The 20,190-nt window shown below is 48.0% G+C and overlaps 2 protein-coding genes across 2 annotated transcripts in view; one reads left to right on the plus strand and one right to left on the minus strand.

Annotated features, from left to right (window-relative positions):
• The window catches only part of TMOD3 (tropomodulin 3), a 68,224-nt gene extending 65,109 nt beyond the window's left edge, over positions 1-3,115 (plus strand). Inside the window, exon 10 of the mRNA XM_075532444.1 lies at positions 330-3,115. Within this exon, the coding sequence (XP_075388559.1) occupies positions 330-364 (35 nt within the window). The 3' untranslated portion in view covers positions 365-3,115. The remainder of the gene's footprint in view (positions 1-329) is intronic.
• A 3,423-nt stretch (positions 3,116-6,538) lies between these two features.
• LOC142425643 (RNA polymerase-associated protein LEO1-like) lies at positions 6,539-16,283 on the minus strand. Its single transcript, XM_075530956.1, has 4 exons — positions 15,765-16,283; positions 11,162-11,294; positions 9,715-9,904; positions 6,539-7,120 (listed from the first exon to the last, which is right to left on the minus strand). The coding sequence occupies exons 1-4, from the start codon at positions 15,983-15,985 to the stop codon at positions 7,071-7,073; spliced, it is 594 nt and encodes a 197-aa protein (XP_075387071.1). The 5' UTR covers positions 15,986-16,283; the 3' UTR covers positions 6,539-7,070.
• Between the last annotated feature and the right edge of the window lie 3,907 nt (positions 16,284-20,190).

Genomic DNA, 20,190 nt, shown 5'->3' on the forward strand with positions numbered 1-20,190 from the left:
GAATTTTTAAAATTTTATTTTAATGGTCATGTGCTCTAGAACTGGACCTTTCATTTTTTTCATAACTATAACTGGGTTGTTCAGAAACTTGCTTGTTAGCAGCAAGTTAAAAAACAAAACAAAAAAGATCACTGCTGTGGGAGTCAGTGCTGGTTCATAGCACCACCAACCCCCTGTGATTTCCAAGACTAACTGATTACAGCCGCAGAAGCCCCGTCTTCCTCCTGAGTCACTGCGGGCAGTGTGGGTACCGTGCCAGCCACCAGGGCAAGGTAGCCATTGCCCCAGCCAGCTGATTTCTAATGCTCTTTCTCAACTCTTTCTCATAGTTCGCAAAAGACGAGTTGAAGGAGACCACCAGTAAGCCGGCCAGGCTGGCGTCTCTGGACGACTTCACAGGATCCCTAAGGATGCTCGTTGGTGATCACAGATGTGAAGTTTTCCTGGGTAGAAGGGAAAAGACTGGAAATCTCTCTCTCTCTCTCGCTCTCTCTCATTCTTTTAAAATAAAACCATATGTATCTTTGTTCTAGTCGCTACCAGTTTCAAATAGTCAAGTGTAAAGTAAATGACCTTTTGTATTTTGAGGTGATTTCAGTTCTCTTCTAGAATCAGTTGTAGTCCAGCTTTTACAGTTGTACGGTGGGGGGTGGGGGTGGGATATCAGAAGTCATTTCTGTAGAAGAGTGTCAACATTTTGAGGACTGATCCTTTTTAAATCCGAAATAGACACTGGTGATACTGAGACTGCTGGTTCCCCTTGTAGGTGTGAGAAAACTACAAGCTGTTATCGATGACCTGGAGATGTTCACATTTTTGTTTTCAATCCGACGTGGACAGGACAGGGGTGTTCTTTTCCTTGTGTCAGGAGAGCAGCATGCTGCCAGGATCTTAAAGCGATGGCACCAGAGACAGCCACCTGCGCAAGAGCAAAGGCAGGTCTCCAGAGAGAGTTCTCCACACAGTCCACCTCTGTACCTGGCTGGCACATCACAGCGCCTAGGAGCGCTCTGTTCTTTTTTAAACCAGTTCTAACTGGGTGATTTCGGTCTGCCAGGTTGCATGCTTTGATTAGAAGTACAGGTGTGTCATCCCAGTTTTTCACGTTGATAATGTGGGTGTTATTAACTTCTTACGGAAGCCAAGAGAAAAAAAGTATCTGAGTAGAAAAGCTATTTTCTTTCCTGAAAAAAAAAAAAAGCCTACAATCAGTTTTCTTTTTTGAATTTTTTTAAGTGTTAAAAAAAAGCTATTGTTAAGTACACAAAGCAAAGATGATAATAAACATGATAGGGTTTTCTTAGAAGCGTTGAAAACGGTCATTTAAGTGGATAGTTACTTTGAGTAAATTAGAAACTAATGTGTATAAAGTGCTTACTGCTTGATAAACAGTATTTAATCACCATTACAAATTTTCCAACTAGAAAACAAAACAGTTTTCTTTATAAATTGAACTATTAAGATGTTTCTAAAAGTTCATATTGTACAAAAGCAAATGCTCAGACAAATGTACTTTTCCTGTTGTTCCGTGTATTGGGGTGCACAGTTCAGCTGTGTGCAGTGGGGGGATCGTCGGCTGAGGGAGTAGAGCCGTCCTGTCAGCAGGACGGCACACGTCTCCCCTCATCACTTCCGCGTGGCCGGGGCGCCAGCGGCCGCAGCAGAGGACAGCTGGGAGGGAAGGAGAGGGAATCTGGGATGCAGGCCTCAGAAATGCAGGCCAGGCTGGATCGTTTCCAGAGAGAGGCTTCGTACAGCATCTGGCAGGTAGGGGACGATGGCGGTTAACGATGGTAACTTTATAAAGTTAAATTCCCGAACATCTGCTCTTCTAGCTTGGGCTGGACAGCTAATCTGCTGAGCAAGGCGGCTTCTTGTACTCTGGGGTAGTAAGCCTTCTTAGCGAGCTGACGTTTCTCTCATCAGAAATGTGACTTGTGTGTTTGGAATTGCTATCCAGTGTTTAAAAGGGGCCAAAGATGAACATTTTTGCTGTTCACGCTTGGCTACAAGCCACCGCTACCCCCACGTTATCCAGGCTTTTTCTAGACTTTTCTTTCCCCACAAACATCCGTTTCGAATTGTGCTTGATTTTTGCGATCACGCAGGAGGGTTGGAAGTCTGAGAAAGAGCTCATCACTCAGGCAGTCAAAGGCTTCTTTCTTGCCAGCTCGTGAACTGGATCAGCATGTCTTCTTCGCAGGACTTTTCATTGCAGTTTATTGTTTTAGGTAGGTAGGTCCCTACCTGGAATTTTGTATCGTATTTATGGCAAATATTTTTCCCCCGTATGAAGAAGTTGAGTGTTACATAACTGATGAGAACATTTCTTCATAAGCAACTGTAACGATGAACATTGATCCAATTGCAGAAAATCGTTCAAGAATTGTAATTATGCATCCAGAAAGTAGTATTTACTTTGATCTTTAAAAATCTGGCACCTGTTGACCTTTCAGGAACTTTCAGTATTTCTATCTTGCTCTGAAATTTTACTGGAGAATACATAGTCTTATTTTTGAAATAGTCTTAATTCTTAAACCAAAGATTTTCTAAGACCTGAAGCTTTGTAGTTCAATCAACTTAAACTTAACTGATTATCTAAGACTGTTCTTTGCATTTTAAATGCTGCTTTTAAAAAGGCTCTTTTAAATAACCCATTTTCTAATATTTTATATTCAGATTTGTCTAACATTGTGATTTCTTTTCCAATATGCCTTGATGAAATTGTATGTACTCAAGATCTGATCCTCCTGGCTAATGTGGGCGAAATGGACTTTGGTGCTATGTAGTTGTAGCTAATGTCTGGTCGACGTTCTACAGGCAGAGTGAAGCACGTCTCCTAAGAGTGCCGTTGGTTCAAAGACCAAATAGGCATTTTGTGTTAAGCAAGTCTGCAGATGGTTCTCTTCCCACAGCAGCACCGGCGTGGGCCGCGGTGACAAATCCTGTTATTTGCCTGAGAGAGCCCACGCGCTGGCTCTGCGTGATCAGTGTACTCTGGGAAAGCAGCGTGTAAAGAGAACATTGTAAACTGTGTCTCACCGGCCTCGTATCTGATGGGCTTTCATTCGAAAAGAAGATTCTGTGATACAATAAAAGTTGTCAAAGAAACAAACGTCTTGATGAGATGTTAACCTGCTCTTTACATACTGTACACTGGACGTAACCAGATGAAACACGCGTGGGGTCTCACAGTCACGCTCATGTGTGTGCACGCAGGTGCCTCACTTCTCCCTGGAAAACCAAGAACCGCTGTTCCCTCCCCGCAGGTCAAGGACTTTCGCCGAAGTCAGTCGCCACCTCCATCCTCTGCAAGTTCAGTGCCAGCTGACTTTGCCCTTAAATACACTGGCAGAAAACAGGGTACTGGGGAGCACAGAGCACATGGGTGTGTCACAGCCAACGGCCGAGGCTTCTGCCGGGAGGGACAGGAGCTCGGTAGAGAGCTGTCCACTCCATCGGCTCTAGACGCTTCATCTCGGAGCAAGATGAAAGACAGATTTTTAGGTTCATCTGTACACTTCTACTGGGGTCGTCCGTTCTGACGTCAGATTGCCGTTTGTGCAGTACAGTGCTGCCCTTTGAGACGGCCTCAGTAGGACTGAGCAGACTGGAAAATTGTTCAAATAAAACAACTTTTCTTTGTGTTTAAACTCCAGTCTGGTGACGTGAAGGCGCCCACTTTGGGGGTGCATAGAAAAGACATTGCTGGGTAAGTCACTTGCACCATTACCAAGCGTGTCCGTTTCCTGAGGTGGCTGAAACAACGTGCCAGCAGTCAAGTGGCTTGACATAACAGAGATAGATTCTCATCTGGCGCCGAGGCCGGAATTCTGGATTCCAGGTGTCTGGCAGGGCTGGGCCCAAGGGGAAGGCCCTGCTTTGTCTCCCAACTTTAGGCAGCCACTGATACTGTCTTGGGATGTTGGAACTCCAGTCTCCACCACCATCTCCCTTCTGTGGATCTCCGTATGGTCTCTTGATAAGGACACTAGATACTTTGAGTTAGGACGCACCCAGCTCTCCAGTATGACCTCTTGTTAACTATACCTGCTAAGATTCGATGCCCAAATAAATTCACATTCTCTCGTGCTCAGGGGAGTTGGGTCTTAAACATAAATGTGGGGGAAACAAATCAGCGCACAGCGGTATTTTAGAAAGCTTTTATTCCTATGAAGAATTTTACGCAGGTCACCTGCTGTAGTGGCTAGATAGGAACGGATCGGAACAGGAAGACACACCTTGGGCCTTGTTTTGTTTATCTGATTGTAAACACAAAGTCTCACAGGCTTTTAAGATGCCTTGAGGGAACCGATGACAAGGATCTACATGTGACCTCCTCCCTGGGGAACGGACAACAGAAAAGTGGGTGAAGGGAGATGTCAGACAGGGCAAGATATGACAAAATAATTTATAAATTATCAAGAGCTCATGAGGGAGGGGGGAACAGGGAGGGAGGGGAAAAATGACCTGATGCCAGGGGCTTAAGTGGAGAGCAAATGCTTTGAGAATGATGAGGGCAATGAATGTACAGATGTGCTTTACACAATTGAGTATGGATTGTGATAAGAGTTGTATGAGCCCCTAATAAAATGATTTTTTAAAAGTTTAAATTCCCACACCCCAGAAATGTGTTGTCGATTGTGTTCAAACGAAATGCAGAGCAGTGGTTCAGCATCTCACTGGTTTTGGAATTTGGCTTCTGGATGACATTTCATTTGAAAAAAACAGCCTTGAGCCTAGATGCCAAACTTATTTGGCCTACTGTCCCCTTAACAAAAAAACGCCCATCAATTCAGCTCTTTTGTACTGTAACCTCAAATAAAGTGTAGCTGTCTGCGTTTGCCCCCCGCTTTGGAAGACGCAGGTGTACAGCAGCCTGTGAGTTTTGTCTTTTGAACAGATGCTCACTCCCAACAAGGAGGAGCAGAGGAGCATTTAGAGTATTCCATCTTCAAACTTCAGGCCCACCAAAAGCCAAGGGTGCTCAGAGCCCCCCGTGGGGCTTTCTAGGTTATGCATCTTTAAGGAAGCAGACAGCCACATCTTTTTATTGGGGGAACCCCTGTGCATTCAAACACCCATCTTCTGGTTAGCAGACCGATACTTAAGCACCAAAGCTCCATAAACAACCCCTAGACAAGGGCTTTTTGGGATGCCACCCAATGTGTTCTGTGTCTGTGTTCTTCAGGAAAGGTGTCTTTACATACCTCTTCAACGACTGTTCTTGGTGGCCACCAGTCAGTTCCTACTCAAAGCAACCTAAGTCCAACACCACAAAGCGCTGCCAGTCCTGATCCATCCCATCAGTCATTCCAGATTGAGCCCATTGTTCCAACCACCGCGTCGGTCCATCTCCTTGAAGATCTCCCTCTCATTTCCCGAGTTATTCTACCCTCTTAAGCGAAGTTAAGGGAATTGTCAATAAAATGCAGAGCTTGCAGCCCTCAAGCCGAATCCCACTCAGCAACCCTGTAGAGCAGGTGGAGCCATCCCTGGGGGCTCCCAAGACCGTGAACTCTACGGGAGTAGAAAGCTTCGTCTTCCTCCCTAACCTCTTACAGTTCAATCTAGTAATGTCAGTACCAGTCTTGTCTGCCCCTAAAGTTGAATCCAGGTGATAAATGTCAACAGTGCCCCATGGTATTCTGGGCCTGGGGAGCCAATATTGCTGATAAACAAGGACTATTTATGGAAGGGCCAAGACCTCATGTCAGTCACCTCTGTCATCAGAAAGAGTCAGTGAAACGTGTACTAGATTGAGGACATTTAAGATTAGGGTGAATTTAATGTAAAATTATCCGAGTTCTCTCACCTTTGGGAAAGAAATTCCTCTTAAATTATAGGATGATGGACTACCGAGCATGGCGTATGTACTTTTCACTCACAACTGAAGATGCCTGGATATGGATCCCCTTTGGATAGCAGAAAGGAGCCCTTGTGGCAAAACAGGTTAAGCACTGGACTGCTCACCCAGAGGCTGGCAGTTCAAACCCACCAGCTGTCTGTTCCCACAGAGATCGATAGCAGGCATATCCTGTCCTACAGCATGTCCAACAGACTCAACGCTGGGTGAGATTAGCTACTCTGGGAACTCCCTGCTCCCTAGAGCGGGCTTGGGTCCCGGGAACTGTGGCTATAGAGAGCCAACCCTTGTCACAGTTGAGTAAAAATGCTCAGCTCTGGGTCATCCCTGCACTTGGAGACCCTGAGTTGTGGAGGGTGGCCAGCCACCAGCAAGTCCACAGTCACCAGAGGCGAGTCTTATGTTCAGCGTTGCTCCGTGGTCTGTCAGGGCGGAGGGCCAGGAACATGCAGCCCCTGATGCAGACATAACCCAGTGCACCAGGAAGGAAAAGGAAGGGGAGGGGGCAGGGCAGCAGGGACTCCCTCAAATCTCAGGCCCAAGTCAACACTTCCTGTTTGGGAAAAATGAATTTTCTAAAGTCACACACTTGCTTTTCAACATGTTTTATTCACAACTCGAATTACACAAAAACAGCTCGACTCCTCAGTACTTGTGCAAGCAGCAGTCCAGATCAAACATCGGGCAAATCTGCACAAGCCCCCTTAAACGGGTTAGCTAAGGTGGCGCTCTGAGGACTAAGCTTCCCCCGATCCAAGCCCTGGTGTTTTCAGTTGCCGCATCTGCACATGGAAGCGGGGCAATGGATACGGAAGGCCACAGAATGGATGCCTTTGAGTTGGAAAAGAATACTAACTACGCTGTGTAAGAGCAAACCTGTCTGGAAGACGTACGGCCAGACTACTGAGGAGCGAGCGTGCGGAGATTTGGTCTCATACTCAGGGGAGACCAGTCCCTGAAAAAGGACAGGAAGCTTGCTGGATTAACTATAAAAGAGAAAGACCCACAGTGAAACAGATACAGTGACCTCCAACCTAACCCACTAGCGAAGTGACAGGAGCGCGCTGTTAGACACAGGCTCTGAGGGAACTGACCACACAGCACCTGGTGACACCAACACAGCCCAAGCCGCCATCGAATCAAGACCAGTGTCGCTGCTGTGAAACTGTTGACTTCGAAACACAGCGAGTGGGCGTTTTGTACTTCACTGGTCTCTCTCTTCATCTGATGCTCGCTTCTTTCTGGAAGGTTCGCCTTCGGAACAGATAGAAGAGGTAAAATGTAAAATTCTAAATCGAGCATTTCTGGACATTTTATCTAAAGTACAGCAGTTCTGGGCTGGTAGTGAAGGAGCCTCTCTTCAGCTTGCGGCCCCGGGAAGGGACAGAGTTGGGGGAGATTTACTTCCCATGTGCCAAGTAGACATGCAACTGATAACTCTACGTGACAGAGCAGAACGCTCCCGTCGGGGGACTGTAATCTTTTGGGGAGCAGATGGCTGGTTTCTAGTTTCGAACCATTAAACCTTTTCAGTTAGCAGCCAAAAGCTTAACCACTGTGCCAGCGAGGAATTAAAAGTGGGATTTTGCCACAGACATGTTGAAGCCCCATCCTACACAGCGGGCGATGTTTGAAACCATCAAGCAGAACGTTACTGCAATGCTTACTCTTATTATCTGTGTCCCTGGGACCCCGAGGGGGGCATCTAAGTGCTCAAGAGAATGTTGACTGGTGAGTAGTCCGGCGGCCTCCGGGCAGTCAGAGGAGAGCAGGTGGTGCAGGGAGTACGAGGTGGACTCTGCTAACCCGGCCAGGCCAAGAGTTTGAGCCCACCAGCTGCTCCTCAGGAGAAGGAGGAGGCTTTCTGCTTCCATAATGGGTTACAGCCACTGCCCGGGCTCTTAAAGGCGTGCATTCAAACAAGCAGCCATCGAAGTGAAGCAGCAACTAAGCCCACGTGAAAGAAGCACACCAGCCTGGGTGATCCAAAGGTGACAATAACTAAATCCAAATGCGATGAAGGGAACGGTATCAGAGCTTAAATTGGGAACACCCAATTTGTACAAAGCCCTGGGGAGAAATGGGAGCCGCAGATCCATCTGCAGAGTGGTTGGGTCAGGCCTCTGGGGGGATCCCTCTAGTCACAGGCGAGGGACTTGAGCAGTTTTACTAGCAGAAATTAGTGTCCACTTGATGGGGAACTGGGCCCTCGTATAATCCGATACTGGTCGGTTGACCTCTCTTGACCCAACCTGAATGTGCTCCATGCTCAAATGTTTTTCAATTATTCGAGAAAGAAATGTCTTCTCTGGATTTTTAAATATTGTTGGTTGGTTTTTTTTTTCTTTCTTGCTCTTTATTTTTATCTTTTAGGTTGTTATTGCTTTCTTCTTTCTGTTTCGTTTTATTTTTTACTGTTTCTGTGAGGTCTCCCAGGTTAGGAAGCACCGAAGGAGTGGGTGCAGAGAGACAGTAACCGTTGCAATGGTTTATCAAGAAGGAGGGGAAGGGAACATCAGAGCTGATTGTGATGTTGCACACACAACTCTTCAGAAGCAGTTTTTTGGATTGAATAATATGTTAATATATCAAGAAAATGACTAAAACTAAAAAAGAAAAGAAACTTCACCTATGGTTACCAGGGGCGAAGGAGGAAGAGTTTTTGCTTAGGGGGCACTGAGTTCATTTTAATACGGGGGGACAGTTTGGAGAAGAAGAATGGCTGTCGACACAAGGAGTATAAAGAGTGCTGCTGAATTGCACATGTAGAAGTTGTTGAATTCGTGAATGTTTTGTTGTGTATATTTTTGCCAACATTGAAAACAAATCCATGAATAACTGAGTACTGGGAAAAAGAAACATTCTAAAACTGATTGTGATAAAAATTGTACCATTCTCTTTGATAGGGTGGAACTGTCTGATATGCAGATGAAGTACCAATAAAACTTTTAAAAAAATAAGATTTGCAGACTTATTAGCGAGAGTATCATAAACTCAGTGGTGGCAGATGTGATTGGGTTAAAATGCAATACCTGATCATTTGACTTCCCTTTTGGCCCAGTTTAAATTTGTCCTAGTTTTTAATATTTCCTGCTTTTTTCTCAGTTGAGGTTTTTTCCCTCTGGTTTATTTTGTTAATGTTGTTGGTGGTTTTTTTGGTATGTTTTCCAGTATATAAAATCTAGGATAGGTAAAGCCAAAGAGACAGTAAATGGATTGGTGGCTTATGAAGCGCATGGGAGGAGGGGTTGTAGGGAAATAGGGAAGTAAACAATGAGAACAAGAAGAAGAAAATGTTCTAGAACTAATCATAGTGATTATACAACTCTTTGATGGGCTGAACTGTTGAAATATATGGCATGTTATAGAGGTCAATAAAACTAAATACTTGAAGGGGAAAAAAGATTTACAACCTTGGGAAAGCACAGAGGCAGTTCGACTTCACTATGAGTTGGAATGACGATGGCAGTCAGATGGGCAATAACACAGTGTCTCACTTGGATAAATAACACAACATGTCTTTGGCTCTTTGATCTTATCAGTGGGAACGTAAGTCGTTAGAAGAGGGAAGCTAATCAAAAGCTCAAGGAAACAACTGGTCCAGAGGACTAATGGGATACTCCGGGCACCAGCCTCCATTAGCCTGAGACCGGAAGAACTAGATAGTGCCCGGCCACCACTGTGAGAGTGAGAACACGTAGGGAATAAACTCCAAAGCATGAAAAAGACCAGGCTGAGAAGTCTGATGGAGACTCGTCACCCTGAGTGGGATCAACAGAGCGGGGGGGGTGGGGGGGGTCAATGGTACAACCCTGAAATGATGCAGTGCTCCTCCCACGCGGACTCACCTCGGAGGCCCCCAGGGTAACGGCGTTTAATGGTAGCTAAGCTGCTGGCCCCTTTGCCTCTGCCCTCCTTATTGTCACTACCACTGTCAGCGTCCCCATAGGAGGTACTCGGCCCCGGGAGGCTCTGCTTCTCCCGAGCTGGGGTTGTCCGGGATTCCTGGTGTCTGGATGCTCTCAGGCGGTTTTCTTTCTGGAAGACACAAACTATAACATTCAAAAGGAAAAACAAAAAAACTCGTTGTTGCGCCCATTTGACTCATCTTGACCCTATAGGGCAGGGTAAAACGGCCTCTTGTGGGTTTCAAGGCTGTGAATCTTTATAGGAGAAGAAAGCCTTGTCTTCCTCCTGAGGAGCATCTGGTGGGTTCGAACAGGCAACCTTGCAGTTACCAGTCCAACACATAACCCACTACTCCATCAGCATCCCTAAATAAACTCTAAGACAAACATAAAGCTATGAGTTTTAAATCTCCGAGAATCCATTTTTCTACATAAAACACCAGTGTAGCCCAGTCACCTCACCCATTCCGAATGTCTTCCGGGAACCGTTGACCCCAGAGCCCATCTCTGTCACCACAGGGACTGCTGGGTTGTCCTTACATCTTGTGGCCTTACACACGCCACCAGCCCAACCCAAACAGGCCCAGGCAGGTCCTTGGGAACCGCACCCTCCTCTCTGCGGTCAGAGCCCAGGCTCAAACCACCAGCCAGAGACACCCTGCCAGGCCCAGCGGGAGCCGGAACTCACTTCCTGGACCATCGTTTCCAATCACCCCGAACCACACACCCCTGATCCCTGAGACTCCACCAAACTACTCTGGTTCCTCGATAGTCCTGCCCAGGGCCCCCCCCAGCTCCTGATCACAGAGGATGGGGCGCCCCACCGGTGAGCCCCTATTCCCTCCCAGCTGCCTGGCACTGGCATGTCAGCATTCACGAGGCAGGGACAGTTCCTGAGAAGTTAGGGGTGTACCTATCTGGCCTAACTGCGTTATGACATCTGTGTCTCAAACATGAACTCATTTAAAGGAGCCCCGATGGCACAGTCGGGTAAGCATTGGCCTAAGGACTGCAAGGTTGGGGGTTCAAAACCACCAGCCAGCCTGTGGCAGAAAGACGAGGCTGTCTGCTCCTGTAAAGAGCGACCGCAGTGGGTGGGTTGGGAATATAAACCTATGTGTTGTAAAGTTTCAAAACATGCCTCTCTTTCCCTCTGAAACCTGGCCGCCTGTGGGGACAGCACTTGTCCACCCCGTTTGGTCCATCTCACCCGTAACCGCTGACATTGTATGGTTAATCACAGGTCTGTAAGATTAGGCTGGCTCCCTGAGGGCTACAATGAAAGAAACGGGCAGCAGCAATAAACAATGGGGAAATGGGATTCTGGAAAGCACGGCGGCTCCCACCCCCACCCCGAAAACTCGCAGCTGGGGCTGCGCGAGCCTACCTTCATCACGTCGGTGTGCGGGCTCTCCGGATCACAGCTGGCCATTGGTAAGATTTGGATCTTCTGGGACTTCGAACACCGGGCCAGCGGCAGGATCAGCTTCCGGTGTGTGGCACTGTCTGTAGAGTGGGGCCTGCCGGGCAATGGACAAAGATGTCTTGCCCTGGATGGCGATGGAGGCAGCCACCAAGCGCCGAAACACCTGGGGCCATGACCCCTGCATGGTCAGCAAAGCCCCCAACCCAGGGCCGCCCTCCTGCACCGCCTCACTCTCTGGCTGGCTGAGACGACCCCCATCCTGAGCCAAGCTGATGGGATGAAATGGCAGTAGAATGGAAGGGGGGAGAGGCAGAGGGCAAGGTCAAGAGCTGTGACAAGACTGCTTCCAACGCTAAACACGAAGAGAGAGAAGAAACTTGAAATCTCACATGTACAAGGCAGCGGGGTATGTCCCAAACCAAATGCAAACCCAAACCCAACAACCTCCAGTGGATTCTGACTCAGAACGACTCGATTGGACAGCGTAGACCTGCTCATTAGGGTTTCTGAGACTGAAATCTTTACAGGAGCAGAAAGCCTCATCGCTCTGCCAAGGAGTCATCGATGGACTTGAACTGCCAACCTTGTGAGCCCAATGCGTCAACCCATTGCACCACCGGAGTGCCTTCCAGCACAGCAGCCATCAGGTATAAGATGTGAGCAATAGGAAAGTCCCCCCTTGGGGAAAAAATGGGGAGGAAAGTCAAAGCGAGGTGACTGCTACAGGAGGAGGTTCTCGGACTGGCTGCAGAAGGAGCCCAGGCACACCACTGAAGGAAGGCAGATCTGACACGAGACAGGGTGGTCCTGAGAGACAGACAGACAGACGCTGAGGAGAACACGGTTGTAGAGAGCTGGGGCGGAAGGATGAAGCCGTGCTGGGCAGTCTCATTGCCCCCATGTGATGCATACGGTACAATTAAACACGGGCACGCTGTGCAGTATCTTTCTTTGATTTGTTCCCCAACCATTTATTGTGAATTCGGTGGGGGTTGACTTTCCAGAGGGCCAAATTTTGTGTTCAACAGTTTAAACTACAAATCAAGCACCCCAATAGTTTGCCCTGTCCCCCGCCCTTTATTTCTCCCTTCACCCAAGTTATGACCTGCCAACCTTCTAATCTACTGCTTCACATTCCCTTCTCTTTGGGATGGCAATCTTTGTTTGTTTTCCCCCTTTCCCACAGGGATCTCATACAATATCTGTCCTTTTGTGACGGGATAATTTCTTTCAGCAGTGTTCTCCTGGTCCACTCGGGCCAAGAGGTGCTTCTTGGTTTCGACATTGTTTTTTAGCGATTAGTATTCCACTGTGTGCATGGGCCAAGGTTTCTTTACCCATTCGTCCACTGATGGGCATTTAATGTCCACTGTCTGGCTGTTGTGAACAGTGCTGTGAGGCACACGGGTGTGCGTATGTCTGTTCATGCTGTGACATTTACATCTCTAGGCATGTATATAGCCAGCAGGGGATTGCCGGGTCATACGGAACTTCTAGTCCCAGTTGGTTGACGTGGCACCATATTGCTTTGCATGGTGGTTGTACTTATTTCAAGTTCCAACAGCACTGTATGAGGGTTCCCGTCTCTCCACAACCCCTCCAGCATGTACTTTTTGTGTTTTTGTTTTGTTTAACATGGCTGCTGTCATTGTCCGTGGAAGGTGGTGTCTCAACGTTGCTTTGCTTCGCGTCCCTCGAGGGTTCGCGATCATGAGTATGTTTGCTGGCCATTCGATGTCATCTTTGCGTGTGTTTCCACGTGTTTGAAATGAACTTGTATGTCACTAAAGACCTCAAGTCCACTTCAGTGTTACCTTCCCTCCTTTTTTTTAGCCATTCAGACTAATATTTAGATCTGCGGGGTAATGAATCTGGGGAAATTGTTTTGTTTTGAAGGATGCATGTTCTACATAGTTACACAGACCATCTCAACAAAGGAAATCAGTAATAATACCCTGGGAGACATCCCATGAATGTGGTTTTATTTCTTTCTTGTCCCCCATCCATCCCTCTACCCTCCCTCTATAATTTCCTGTTCCTCCTAAAGTGATTAGTTTAGTGTGCCAACCTAGCAGATAAACACATGTGGGGTTAATTGAAGGGCAGAGGGATAAATGGCTCGGTGAACCTCGCCTTTGGAGTTCTCAGGTCTCTTGCTTTGTGATGGTCAGACCAGGGTGCAGCTACCTTAGCCAGTTCCCTGCTTCAGCTGGCAAGGCTCACTTCCTGCAAGACATCCCTGAGGAGAAGTCACATGGATCTACCCCGGTACAGCCCTGGGTGCTGGAGCACCGTGTGGAGACCCTGCCAGTGCTGAGATGCTTACACGTTCTCCGATTCGGCTTTCCTCCTGCAGGCGGCGTCATAGTGTGTGTTTTGTGAGATGGAGGAGGACTTTGTGGATTGGTGTTAAACATATGGGTTAATGTTGGACTTGTGAGTTTGGGCAGCACTGGACTGGGATGTTTTCTTGATGTGCACTTAACCTTGATATAAAACTCTCTCATGCATGAGTTTCTGTGGATTTGTTTCTCTAAAGTACCCAGACTAACACACTCCCCTCTACCTGTTCCCACCCCCATCCCCAGCCTCCTCCCAGTCTTCAAAGTCTAACCTTCTGGTGTAAAAAACGTTCCTTTTTCTGTGTTTTTCCTTCTAATTAAAAACATGCAATGATGTCATTAAATAAGATCGACTGAGTTCGCTAAGCATAATGTTCTCTAGTTTTGTCCATGTCTTTTGATGTCTGAGAGAATAGTTGTGTGTTACTGATGCATAATATTCCATTGTATGACTATACCAGCAGAGTCTGTTTACCCATTCCTCTATAATTGGAGTTTTGTTTCCATGTTTTGCTATTATGGAAATTGCTGCGCCAAGCATAGGGGGGGCATGTTTTCTGCATGTTGTATTCTGTAGTTGTTTAGGGCAGATACCCAGTAGAGAGGCTGCTAGATCATCTGCCTGGACGTTATCTTTGGTGAATCCTTGGTTCGGGTCCGTGGCCCACTGTTTCACTGGGTTCTTCGCCTTCTTCTCAGGGAGGGCTTGCTGTTTCCTACCGAGTGTAGAGATTAGTCCCTGGCCCGTGGTGGTGTTGGCAGCACAAAATTGTGGGCAGTTTTCCTGCTCTCTCGGTTCTCTTTCCACACGCTCTTAAGGAAGTCTTGATGTGCATGCATCTTACATTTAGTAGGTCCCGTGCATCTGTTTTGTCTTCTGCCGTGAGTTTCCCTTTGAGTGAGCCTGTGCCCTGCGATGGGGCAGAGGAGTCCACCTTTAGGACACCACCTGGAAGCGATCACTATGGATGCCAGGCTTCTGCGCAGTGTTTTGCTTATTAGTTGACTTCGTGGAAAGACCATCCCTGTAAAGTAGATGTTATCATCTCTGTTTGACAGATAGGGAAATGAAAACTTAGGGAGGCTGAGACCGTGCCTCAAGACCACGCCGAAGTACAACTACCGAGGTGTCTGTTAACAGCCTTACAGACAGCACCCTTTACTGAGGTAGAAGGTCAAGTGTAACAACTCCCTCCCGATTTGTTCCTGAATTTATAAGGCTGTGCAACCGTGACGATGATCTAATTCTTTTTTTAAAATAAATCCTTTTATTGGGGCTCATACAACTCTTATCACAATCCATACATACATCCATTGAGTAAAGCACCTTTATACATTCGTTGCCCTCGTCATTCTCAAAATTCACCTTCCACTTGGGTTCTTGGAGTCAGCTCATTTTCCTTTTTTCCCCTCCCCCTCCCTTCCCGCTCCCCCCCCCATGAACCCTTAATAATTTATAAATTATTACTTTATCTTATCTTACACTGCCCGGCATTCTCCCTTCACCCACTTCCCTGTTGCCCATCCCCCAGAGAGGAGGTTATATGTAGATCCCCGAGATCGGTTCCATGATCTAATTCTAGAACACACACACACTTATATCCTGAAAGAAACCTGGGGTCCATTGTGCCAGCTTTGGAAGCCCCCTGCTTCTCAGGGAAAGCCAAATGCTAACCAGCAGCCCTGCGCTGCCCAGAGGGGATGGGCGGGGACACAGCGTCTGCACAGGACCAGAGAAGGATGCTCCACAGCCACCACCCCCTCACTGCCCGGCCCATTGGTCAGCGTGGTGCCGGGTTGTGGCAGCCTTAGGGAAGGGGGTGACTAACCGTGGTTGGTCCTAGCCCGGGCCTGTCCCTCTCTCTGCTGCTTGTGCTCCCCAAGCACATACATCCTAGTTCCTGAGAAGCTTCCCAGGACCATTTCGCTACAAGGGGAGGTCATGCTGAGCCTGCTCAGAAGGCAGGCGAGCTCGCTGCGGGTTGCAGGGAGCGATGTGAGTTAGTCCACTACTGCTGGGGCTTGTGGAACTTTCTTAGGTGAGTTTGGACAGTATGACCAGGCTCCCTGAGAAATAGCAACTTGCGGGCAACTTGGAAAAATAAGATTGGAATCAGACCATGGACCCTGGTGAGCTGCCCGCCAAGTGACATCTACCGAGAGAGTTGGGCTCTTTGTGGCCCTCCCATTATGAGTCCCAACCCGCCGATATGAATAGTTACCTGAAAGTGAGTTTGGATTTAAAGACGGCTTGTCCCTGTAGGCCGGTATCTTCTCTTATAAACAGGTGATTGTAATTGCCTTGTATTGGGGCCTTGTAGACATCAAACACCTCGTTGCCTAAATGCAGAGACAAGCTGGGAACAAGAAACCATTCAGCTATTAGAGTGGATATAGAAAGAGTCCTACAGCTTCCCGTCTGCCACGTTAGAATGCTTAGCATACTGAAAATAACACGTCATTGCAGTATCCTGTCCTCAGGTTGAATTCATCAGAAAAGATGCTGCAAATAACTAACGGCCAGTTAAGCAGGAGAAGGATGACGCCACCTACTGGCAGGACAGATTGGCAGCGGGGGAAGCCCCCAGGGGCAGTTCTGCTTGGTCCCAGAGGGAGGCTAGCTACTCATTGCTAGCCACTGCTGGGTGTGGGGCGAGGGGCGGGCAGGGGTTTCTAGTGGCTATTTCCTTACAAAAATAAGCGCACGGAACTAAAATAAAATAATAAACGCAGGGAGAGCACCATGCTTTCAGCCCAGAATATAATTATTTTGTAATTTCCCCAATTCATTGGCAAAACAGAAACCTTTTCCCTTCCTTTCAGAATAATACTGTAGGTGGAGCTACCCGTACTTTCTACCTTACTGCTTGACCCACTGCCATTGCCAAGGCTCAGTGAGTCTCTAGAGCCAGTGGGTCTCAACCTTCCAATGCCGCACCCCTTCAATACAGATCCTCATGTTGTGGTGCCCCCTCCCCACCCCAACCATAAAGTTGTTTTCCTTGCTACTTCATCACTGTCATTTTGCTACTGGGATGAATCGGGCCACCCCTGTGAAAGGGTCGTTTGACCCCCAAAGGGGTCGCGACCCACAGGTTAAGAACCGCTGCTCTATAGGGTTTCTGAGACTAAATCTTTATGGGAGCCGACTGACTCCTCTTCCTCCTGTGGAGTGGCTGGTGGTTTTGAATCGCTGACCTTGTGGCTCGCCGTGCAATGCTTACCTGACAGCGCTCTGGGTCTAGGGCCCCAAACCTATTGCTTCTCATGGGCTTCTTTAGATCATACCAGGGGTGTAGATTTTATCAATCTTTTAAGGAACGCAAACCCCACCCAAATGCCCATGGTAGTTCAGTGAATTCTGACTGATCGCCACCCTGTAGGACAGAGTGGATCACCTCAGAGGATTCCCCAGGCTGTACATCTTTACGGGAGCATCTTCCTCCCTCAAAGTCATCAGCAGTGGATGCGTAACCACGGCACCGCCAGGGATGCTGAATAAATGTAAGGGGCTTCCCAGAGAAGGTCCCACCGCAAACCGCACACCGCGCAGGCCTCGCTCTGGGCCTGCCGCTCGAGCTCGCTCACCTCCCGTCCGACCACTTGACCATCCGAGCATTGCTCTCTCTCACTCTGTTGCCCTGGGCGTCTCTGCGCACTCTCCACCGTATGGTATTTTCCACCTGGTTCAAGACACAATGGCATCAGAAGGCCCATGAGCCCCATGGCACTTCTGCTGTGTCCTCACCTGGTAAGACATGGTGGGCGGTGACAAAATACGCTGCTTTTACCAAGAGCTGCTGGCGGGGGGTAAAAGGGACCTGAGGTCAAGGAGTTCAAGAGGGAAGAGAAGATTTTGAAACGGTGGTAGCAACTGAACAGTGCTGCTTGATGCGACTGAACTGGGGATGCTGTCTTAGCTCCCAAGAAAATGGCAGCGAATTTCCCCAAAATTTGGGAGATGGGGGAACAAAACAGGTAGCCACACCGAAGCCCTCAAATGTTGGTCTAAATCATAGGTTCCCAAATGTAGCTAGCCCGTGACCTCTTTTTTGCAAAGCATTACTCGGACGCCCCCACAGAAATTAAACACTGGTCCCAGGGCCCATCCTCCAGGATCAAGTGTGGGCATCTGCTAGTGCCGCCTGCCTGGATCTCCCCAGGGCTCCTCAGGGGGCGCCAGCGCCCACTTGGGGAAACACTGGCATAAAAACGAACCAGCCATTTTTGGTTACTTCTTTTCCTGGACTCTGGTTCATCACAGAGGGGAAGCTAAATCGGATGTAGGCGGAAGGCCCCTGTAGAACTGAGGCCTCTGGGTTGCAGGGCTACCTGACAGGCTATGAAGTCAAGGAAAGACACTGCCCCCCAAACTGCTGTGCCTGTTCTGCCCGTTCTGAAGCGCTCAGCACACGGCAGTGTTTCAAGCAAACGGAGGACCTTTAGGAAATGAAAAGCTGAGACGTGTGCTTTGGCCTGGTTTTGAGTTCAAACGCATCTCCTCATCCGGTGGGGCGCCACAAAAGCCAAATAGGGGGTGAATTGCTCTAAAAGGGAGATCCACATGGGCTGACCTTTGCTGACTTCCTAACCCGTAGCAAACAGTTTCACGGATTTATCCGTTCCTCTCTCCAACTCAGGGATCGTAAACCTGAGAAAAGGCTTTATGTACGGGAAGGTGCTGCTGGGGTAGAGAGAGGCCGACACCAGCCACACCTACAAGCAGACAAGTGCCATGCTTGCCTTGCGTCGTGGGTACTAAGCTGGCCCTACCAGCGATCCCCTGGCAGACAAGAGCACCATCTCCCGTTAAGAAGAGAGCGGCAGCGTTTGCCATCCAGGCCTTTGAGAAAGAAGCAGCCTGGTGCATCGTTTGGAGAGCCGTCTGAGAGGCGGTACCAAACACCTAGCTACGTCATCATTCCCTGGGGGCAAGCAGGCCACAATTGTCAAGTGCCTTCTCCCCAGAAAAGACCGTTAATTCTGTTTTAAACAGATGGATGGATAGATTGATTGATTGATTGATTGAGCAGGAAACATACAAGGCCGTTTCTGAAAACACAGATTTCCAGTGGTTTATCGCTGCATTTTATCATAACAGGTAGACACAAGGAAAAGAAGGGAATGAGGCGTGGAATCGATACCTTCAATTTTAATCTGGTGTGTTCTTCCTCGTCAAGCATCTTCTCATGTTCAAATTCATCTTCGTAGTACTGAGGATCGAAAGGCCTGCGAATGGTTTATTAATGTTGTATTAGCCACAGTTAGCAATGAAGATAAAAATATCTTTTCAGGTTTTCCAACATGTGGAAAAATCATAGAATCATGTAAAACCTTTGGAACGTCCGCAAATCACTGAGCTTTCTCCACATTTGTTTACAGAACGCATTGCCTTCAACAGAACCCAAGCATGATTAACATTTAGTCATTCACATTCATCTTTGGTCTGACAAAATAGGTCCGATAAGATACAGGTAGCACAACCTTTTTCTTTCTTCTTTTAAGGAAATCAACCAAAAAAACGAGCTCACTGCCCTCCAGTCGGGTTCCGACACACAGTGCAGGCGTACGCAAGCACTGGCTGAATACTCCGTGGTCAGTACGTTACTAACTCACTGTCACCCTTTTGTCCAAGATGGTCATCTTTTCTAGGTTCACAGTGACTCTTGTCCTGGGTGCTGGCCATTTCTCTAGCAAACTTCCCCCACCCCCTCATTTTCTGCTGTTGAAGAATGCTCCCCTCAGCTTTCACTAGTGGAAAGGACCATGAACAGCTGTGATGTCTGTTGACTTACAAGAAAAGCCAACGTGCTTCATGTGGAAACTTCTCTCACACCAGTAACACACCGTGTTTCCACTCTAGCACACCCGGATTTTTATTGCTGACTTTCAGAAGGACACTCTCTTCTCTGTCAGCAGGAGTGTTATTTACACTCCACATTTTTATTCAGCAGCTTGCAAAAGACCTTTGGCCCTCTTACTTGGGTTCGATGCGGAGAAACTTGGGAAGCTTAACAAAATGCAGCTCTCTTCCCAAATCAGAGTTGATGCTGGGAACCTCGACTTCCATTCTGCTCCCAGAGAGGGGCCTGTCCTCCCGCTGGCCCCGTGGCCCTCCACGTGCGTCCTAGGAGAGGATGCAGAGCATGACCAGATCATACAAGTGCCAGGACTTTCCTCCTGCCCAGCACAGAGCCTGCTTGGCAGGAAGCAAATTTCAGCACCATGTTTAAGGACTAACGCCCCCAACCACCCCGCCCCCAACCGTCCCCCTGCAGAACCTCAAACCCACTTGGAAAAAAAAAAACCCACCACCAAAGAAAGCAAGATTTGTTAGCTTGCGATATGGCTTGGACGAAAATTCTCCTTTTTGACTTATCTACATTTCACAAGGCTCTAACAACAGAAGTGTGAAATTACTCTGCCAGACACAGTCTTGAATAAGAGAAGCCAAAAAAAGAACAACAACTTTCACACAAACGTTTACAAATTGGGAGTCCTCCCAGTCTGGCCTCGGTCTCATTCTGAACCATTCTTCCTCTGCCGTCTTCTATCCAGGAGTCCCCACCCAGGCCACGGAAGGGCCCACTCATCAGAGATGTCAGACCGAGGGTCAGTTCTCCATGTCCTCTCGCACCAGGAGGGAGA

Source organism: Tenrec ecaudatus, chromosome 14, assembly GCF_050624435.1.
Source record: "Tenrec ecaudatus isolate mTenEca1 chromosome 14, mTenEca1.hap1, whole genome shotgun sequence".
Classification (NCBI taxonomy): Eukaryota; Metazoa; Chordata; class Mammalia; order Afrosoricida; family Tenrecidae; genus Tenrec; species Tenrec ecaudatus.

Excerpts from the sequence above, each read along its gene's own strand:
- LOC142425643 (XM_075530956.1), bottom strand. The coding sequence starts at position 15,985 with ATGCTAAGCATTCTAACGTGGCAGACGGGAAGCTGTAGGACTCTTTCT. Across the intron at positions 9,905-11,161 it reads CGCACACCGACGTGATGAAG|AAAGAAAACCGCCTGAGAGC; the intron begins GTAGGCTCGCGC and ends TGTGTCTTCCAG. Across the intron at positions 7,121-9,714 it reads TTACCCTGGGGGCCTCCGAG|GCGAACCTTCCAGAAAGAAG; the intron begins GTGAGTCCGCGT and ends TCTGTTCCGAAG.